The 7,920-nt window shown below is 34.7% G+C and overlaps 1 protein-coding gene across 1 annotated transcript; it reads left to right on the forward strand.

The window, feature by feature from the left end:
- Positions 1–245: 245 nt before the first annotated feature.
- Positions 246–7,397, forward strand: LOC133705301 (uncharacterized). The gene is made up of 5 exons (XM_062130436.1): positions 246–519; positions 3,625–4,272; positions 4,391–4,912; positions 5,242–5,534; positions 7,278–7,397. The coding sequence occupies exons 1-5, from the start codon at positions 246–248 to the stop codon at positions 7,395–7,397; spliced, it is 1,857 nt and encodes a 618-aa protein (XP_061986420.1).
- The last annotated feature ends 523 nt before the right edge of the window (positions 7,398–7,920 follow it).

Raw genomic sequence — 7,920 nt, forward strand, 5'->3', positions numbered from 1 at the left:
TAAAATTTAATTTTTTTATATGTTTTGGATTGTTTTGATGTGCTGATCTGAAAAATTATTTTAAAAAAATAAAAAAAATATCATTTTGATGTATTTCAATATAAAAATTACTTTAAAAAATAATTGCAACCACACTTTTAAAAACTCAAAAATAATAATGAATATATATATCTCATATATATATATATATATATATATATATATATATTAAAAATACAAGATTTTGTTTGTTGCTAGCTAAACAGATGGTCATGGTGACATCAGTCCCAATGATCTCGTCCCACAAGCAAGTTCACATGTTCACAAGCACCATAAATGACAGTGACATGGAGCAGTTGCGCGGTTTCAAGAAGGCAGGAGGGGGGACAGTGAGTAAAATGACGCAGAGACATGCCTTCTTTGGTTGGGACCCTATGACCCCAAGGGCCGTGGGGAGGTTGGAAGTAGCTGCAAATGGGGGGGCTTTTTGGCAATTGCACTGGGATAGTTTAGCTCGGTGTGTTTCCCACAGAGAGTCAGGTTTTCAAAGTTTTTGACCGCAACTCCTCAGCAAGCATGGTACATTCCTGCTACTGTGACCACAATAAATGAAACGTCTATCAGTGGATTTTCCAACAGGTAAAGAGAAAAATGTAAAAATAAATAAACAAATAAGGAGAGTTCTTCTCCTTAACACTGATTTATTTTTCTTTCTGGTATTTTATGGCAAGTGTTTCGATAAATGAAAGTGCAGTGTCAAAGACATTCCTTGAGATTGAAAATTCGCGCACCGCTTAACTTTTTTTGGTCACTGCTCTAACTGATGAATGTCGAGAAAACCTACTCTCTGAGAATTGAGTGATCCGACTTGTCAATAGAAGTATCAGGAGCTGAAATTTATGGTCTAGCATTGATTTGCTGTTCTCATTTGGTATTCAATACCTCAATTTTTATTCATTGAAAATTTGGCTACAGAAAATTCTATACAAACCACATTACTTTTAAAATTTTTATGGTGCATTTAGAATAAGTAAGAACATTGTATTGGCTATTTCATGATATTTAGTAAGAAAAGAAGCACAAAGAAGAGATAGAGAATGAATTTTATTTTTTATTATTTCCATTTTAAAAATACAGTTTCTATAATTGTTAATTTATCAGTTGGTATAAAAAATATACCAAGACAGGTTAATATTATAGAATCAATTTATAACTCCATTGGTTCATGCTTCTTTGTTTCATAGACGATATCATTTTAAATAAATAATTTTTTTTTTTGATAAAATGAGTTTATAAACAGAATGATCACAAACTTGACATGGGATGAAATGTTTTTAAGTCACGGATTTAATAGTAGTATTAAAGCTAGAATATAAAATACCTCTACAATTAGAGTAAATTGCATGTAAATACGGTATTCTATCCAAGGAAAAATAAAAAAATATATATTTTTTATTGTATTTTTAGAAAAATAGCATGAAAACCTCAACCATACCTTAGTATCTCAAACACACTCATTATCATCCAACGCAACTTAACGAGCAGGAGCGGAACTGAAATTATATAAGAAGGAGGGTCGATATAATTTATTATTAGAAAATTTATCTATTTAAAATAAAAATATATTATATTATTCTATATTTAAATACAAAATATAAAATAATAAAATATTTTGCAGAGACCCGAGCTCCTATCCGCCTCCCCCTAATTCCGCCCCTGTTCACGAGGACATATCAAACAAATATTTGAGCGAAGTTCATACGATGGACCACGTATATAGACACCAATAATGAGTTTCTCTAAATTACGCGCGCATAAAAGACAGGGGGTAACGTGTTTTCTTACAGCAAAATGGCTCCGTGAAAGTGACAGAGAGGACTGTACGGTCGTGTTGGGATTAAGATGACGTTAAGGTAAATTTCCTTCTTTGACTGTTACAATCAGGCTCCATATTTTTCTCCAATTTTATATTTAAAATTAATTAATTAATCAAAAAATACATATAATAATTTTCAAACTATAACAATGGTTAATACCTGCATACATGCACAACTAAATGTCTTGTGCATGTAGTATCTGCGCAATTCTAATTTCTTTTCTCCACCAAATTAATTCATCGTCTTAGAAGTCAAAATGCATATTCTATAAAGAATTAGTAACTACAAAATGAAAAAAAATAATCAAATGGCAGTAAAAAAAGTAAGACGCCGCAAATTAAAAAAAAAAGAAGAAGAAAGAATTACATTTTGTTAACATATTAGAGCTCCAAATCATAATACATAAAGATTTGATGAGGTGAATATATAAACACGATAATGTTAGAGAATAATATAAATTATATAATCGACTTCACCTAATAGTTTAAATTATTGGGTTGAGATGGTTCTTTAACATGGTATTAGAGTCTTGATGACCAAACAATCACGAGTTCGAATCTCACTATCCCCATTTATTTGATAAAAAATAAATACAAAGTAATGTAGGCCGTGCAAGTTTCAAGCCCAAAAGGCTTTCACTTGAGGGGGTGTGTTAAAGAATAATATAAATCATACAATAGACCTCACCTAATAATTTAAATTATTGGGTTGAGATGATTTTTGATATATAAAAAAATCAATTTTGAAATTGATAGATTTTATTTTTTTATATCATATCATCTTTTTTTTATGACCATTAGATTATTATTTTTGTTCATTTTATAGCTACTGGAGAAATTTGAATTTCATGGGTGCTACATGTCGCAACACATCTAGGCTAGCCGCACATGCTGTCTGTAAAAAGTGACATTAATGAAGTAATGGTTTGGCACAGCTGTTTAGTTGATGGGTCAACTTCAGGTGGTTAATTGAAACCTAGGTTAAGGCATTCGTGTTTTTTTTTAATTGATTTTTTTAAAGTTATTTTTTAAATATTTTTAAATTATTTTAATATACTATCTTTAAAATAATTTAAAACAAAAAAAAACTAATATTTTTTAAAAAACACAAGTATTTAATATACCAACAAACAAACACTAGGTAAAAAGATAACAAGAACTGATGGGGACTGAGAGGAGGAGTTGAAGCGGAGCTAGGTTTTACTGGAGCTTGACAGGGGCTGCCTTCATTTTCTGCCTCGAAAAAGAAAGCTGTAAAAGCCCAAGCTAGAGACGCTTGCACGTTTTAGTCTTTCTTGTCACAAGAGAGGGAGACAGCCCAAGAAGTAAGAACCTTCAACAGGAAAGAAAAGAGTGCGTGTCTCTCACTTTCACACGTGTGATGATTAAAAAAAAAACAGAAATGAAAATAAAGAAATGCTAGTATTATAAAGCACAAGAGGTACTCTGTAGTTAAATAAAAAAAAAAAGTGAGGATCCGACGGTATTTGGAATTATTACTGTAGATATTGTTTTTATTTTTTTTTAATATATTAAAATAATATTTTTAAAATTTATTTTTTACACTAATATATCAAAATAATATAAAAATATATAAAATATTAAATTTTTCTAGAAGGACAATTCAAACCCAAAAACAAACACTGCGAATTTCCCTATAAACCTTCTCTCCTTTCCCTGGAGTCTCGGAGTCAAGGTAGAAAAGATTATAACACTAAAACCGTGGAGGTCTCTCTCTTATAGCCCTTGCTGTTTTTCTCTGTTATCAGGAGACTTACATGTCTCCTTCGCTTCATCACTGTCTGTCAAAGCTAGCTTCTTATCTTTAGAGTTTAGACTCTCACAGGATGACTTCGTGTTCAGTTGTATAACTGCATCTGTCAGAGATAGAAATGAAGGCATGGCCAGAACCTTGTTACACATGCAACGCCAGATAATAACAGCAGAAATTAATGGTCTTGCTTGTTACTACTCTACTTCCCCCTCATCTTCCACTTCTTCTCCTTGTTCTTCAATGGGACTGATCGATAGAGACATTGGTTCTCTTTGTCCCAAATCTGGAATGACAACACCTACCTCTTCTTTTCATGAAATGGAAAATGGGAGGCTTACTTGGGGATTTCCTTTCATGGGAAACTACCATGCTAACAGTGATACTGCTGTGGAGGTCAGGGTTTCTGATAGCAGTGATGGGTTCGGAGAGAACAATGAGACTGTAAATCACGATGCTAACTCATCTAATGAAGAAAACCCAGATGAAAATATGATGAGTGGCAAGGAAACAGAAAGTGGGCAGTCAAAGCTTTGTACAAGAGGGCATTGGAGGCCGGCAGAAGATACCAAGCTGAAAAAACTCGTGGCTCTTTATGGCCCTCAAAACTGGAACCTTATAGCTGAGAAGTTAGAAGGTAGATCAGGTAAAATACTAATGAGAAAGAAACCGTAAACTTCTGTTCAAATTTTGCCGCTGTCATTTGTTAAGGGGTTCTTCTCACTAGTTTCTGCTTGGCTCATTTTGATTATTGTCATGTGAAGGTAAGAGCTGTAGATTAAGGTGGTTTAACCAGTTGGATCCAAGGATAAACAGAAAAGCTTTCACTGAAGAAGAAGAAGAGAGACTAATGCAAGCTCATAGACTTTATGGCAACAAATGGGCCATGATAGCAAGACTTTTCCCTGGAAGGACTGATAACGCAGTCAAGAACCACTGGCATGTCATAATGGCAAGAAAATATAGAGAACAATCAAGTGCTTACAGGAGAAGGAGGCTAAGTCAATCTGTCAACAGAAGAATGGAGGAAACTCCAAGCTTTGTTGGTAGAGATGCAGGCATGAAAACAGTATCACCACCATATTGTCCCAACATCTCCAGTGCTGGTGGACTAAACAAGTTATCTCCTTGTCAAATTGGAAACTTTAATGGTGCTGGTCGCGGTGGGGTTGACTATGGCTTAAATGGATCCCCCCACATGACCAGTGGGGGAGAAGCAGTCTCAAGCATTAAGGTTCCTCAAAGTGGGTTTTTTGCACAGCAGACACCTTTTGATTTCTTCTCTAGTATGTGTCCTTTGTGATCCCCCAATCCCAATCCCTCTCCCTCTCTCAACATTCTTTTTTGCTCATGTTGTGTAATCTTCTGTGTATCTGGGTTTCTGGGCTGCTCCCTCAGTGGTTTCTTTTTGGATAGCCTACCACATTTCCTAGCTTTATTCTCTTCAATTTATTTTCAGTCGATCTGAGTTTCATTTACTCCGCTTCGCTGACTGAAACAAACCTTCTCCCCTAACTCATTGGTGCTCTAAATTCTGTATAAACTTGGGCATGCTTCTTTCTCTTAACTGCCAGTAGTTATTTTCATCTTGGTAATTGGTCTGTGTTTCTTGCAGGTCCCAAAAGTAATGACATGATGGGCATGTTCAGCCAAACCATATCATGGGATAGGCCAAATAATGAACCCCGCATTTCTGGTTTCCATCCCCAACAACACCCTTCATACATACTGACAATGCAACAGTCAAACCATCAATACCCTTATTGCTTCTCAGACTCCACAGCGTCAACATTACCTCAAGCAGTTTCAGCCAGTGAGCCTTCACGCTCATCCCCATCAGTGGCAGATCAGAGCAGGGTTAGCGGCCATTTTGAGACCGTTCCACCACCATTCATCGACTTTCTCGGGGTAGGAGCCACATGAAGTCAGAAGTGTAGCAAGATAAAAAAGCTGTAAACCTTTTTTTTTGTGCAGAAATCATATCATAGAGATGCTTAATGTGGATGTGCTCCAATATAACCGAGTGGCCATTAGAGGAAAAAGATAAAGGGGTTCTAGTGAATTGTTGCAGTTGGATGGCAGAAGATAAAATCTGCGTTCGTCTGTTGCTGTCATGTCACACCAGCACCCTATTTTTGTTTTCTTTTTAGTGAAATCTTCTGCTAAAGTGAAACAAATAGATCCGATTAAGGAGTATTAATGTCATATTATCCTTTCTTATTTCTTTATTTATATAGTACTTGCCCTCCTCTTCAAAGCCCTCTATCCATCCGAAGCCATTGGCCTTTAGAACATTAATCTTGAGCTTTTGAAAGAGGGGAGCAACGATATGTCGTTTGCTTTTTCCTTTGTTTGAAAACGTCCATCGCCCGTGCTTTTTTTTTTTCTTGGTCCAAAATTACCAGTACTGTCTAGTGGGACCCTTCATCATTATGTGTTCTTAATGTGATTTTTTTTCGTTACTTTTACTAATTAATTATGACCGTTAAAAATGATAATATTTATGATAAATTATAAAACCATCAATCAAACATAAAATAAATTAATTAATAACAAAAAAAAGATTAATAACAATAACAATATATAAAGTTGATAATGAGTTTCCAACCATAAGATTTTAAGTCTTTTAGATATAATTCAAACTCAATCATTAAAAAACAATATTGAAAAAAAAAAAACAAGATAGCATTTAAGAAAAATATCAGAGACAGATCATAAAGATACCAGATAATAAATATTTTCTTATTCTACGTTAGTTAAGAGGTTTCTTGAATATCCTTGTGCACCAGTCAGATTAATTTCCTTTCTCAATGCAGCTCTCACGTTGATTTAGTATAGATTAAGAGAAATTTAATAAAAAGATTTGAATATTAATTAGTGTTATGTGTTTGTCACCGTTGATAAACCACCCTTTCATTAATTTTTTTTTAATTTTTAAATAATTTTAATGTATTGATATTAAAAAAAATGAAAAATATTATTAAAGTACATTTCAAATATAAATCGCAATAATAACCACACTAAATAAAATTTTGAAAATAAAAATATTATGACAACACATTTCAAATATAAATAACCACACTTCAAAACAGCCTGTCATCAATAGTGGCGAAATAATGAGGATATATAACTTCATTCCAACATCTGGGTACATGTGTTTTTTTTTTCAAATGTGAACGCAGCATGCGGTGACACTTACATGAAATCAGAGGACAGGATAGAGACTATTTGTCAAATTCAAATATAAATTAAAATAAACTGATGCATATTCTATGATGGAATGGACCCAATAGAGTTTAATTGGACGTAGTTGACTTTGTAAATAGTATGTGAAGAATAGCATCACCCTTGAATAAAACATGGAGTGACAGTCTCCTGAGAAGGAAGGAGCAAATTCAAAGGGCTTGGAGTGAAAACTAGGAAATGACATTAGTATCAGAGTATTTTGCTTACTTTACGTTGTCCGAAAGGGAAGCAAAGGTTGAAGATTATCAGGAGCTTGACCTTAAAAGGATGGTTTTTTTAAGGGAAAAGAAGTGGTTTGGTTTGTTACCGCAAAGTGGAAGAGGATGTTGAATTTTGTTGTTGATGGTCACGGTGACGATGCTTCTGCTGCTGCTGATGCGGAGGCTAATAAAGACGCAAAACAAGAAACTGAAACTTGTGTCAAACATCCTTTTCTCACGGGCCTGCAGAATTCAGGCACAAAGTCTGCAACCAGAAGCAAACACCACCCACCCCTCCCAGTGCATTCATGATGGGAACTGTTGAGCACCGTTTCCTTTCGTTCCCTCATCGGCAGAATCTTCTGAGATTTCATGCCACACCCACATGGGGTGTATCTGTTTGCAACTGTCTACTTCTGCGCAAAAAGTTCCGTGTGCATATAGTTACCTGCCGTTCAAGAAACGTATTATGTGGTGATATGATCTTTCGGTATACTGCTGTCATGCGCCACCATTAAGCAGCTGCTTTATATTTCATTCTTTCGTCTTCTCTACGTTTTTTTGCGTGGGGGTTCCGGATTTACATCCAACAAACATAGATGACCCAACAGCTCATAAACATTTGGTATTTATAATGTGTTCCGGGTCTGCATCAAGCCCAACAAAACATCGCATCCAGACAAAGATACAGTCTTGAACACATACATACGTCAATGCATTCAGGGCTGGGCTTCTGGTCCTGTGTTCGGACAGACAGCAAACGAAAAGGAAAATAACAAATAAAATAACAAATGTATCTTTCCATCTAGATTTATATTCAGAACTGGTTTGATTGATGAAAAGTGATT

The sequence above is a fragment of the Populus nigra genome, chromosome 10 (genome assembly GCF_951802175.1).
Source record: "Populus nigra chromosome 10, ddPopNigr1.1, whole genome shotgun sequence".
In the NCBI taxonomy this organism is placed as follows: domain Eukaryota; kingdom Viridiplantae; phylum Streptophyta; class Magnoliopsida; order Malpighiales; family Salicaceae; genus Populus; species Populus nigra.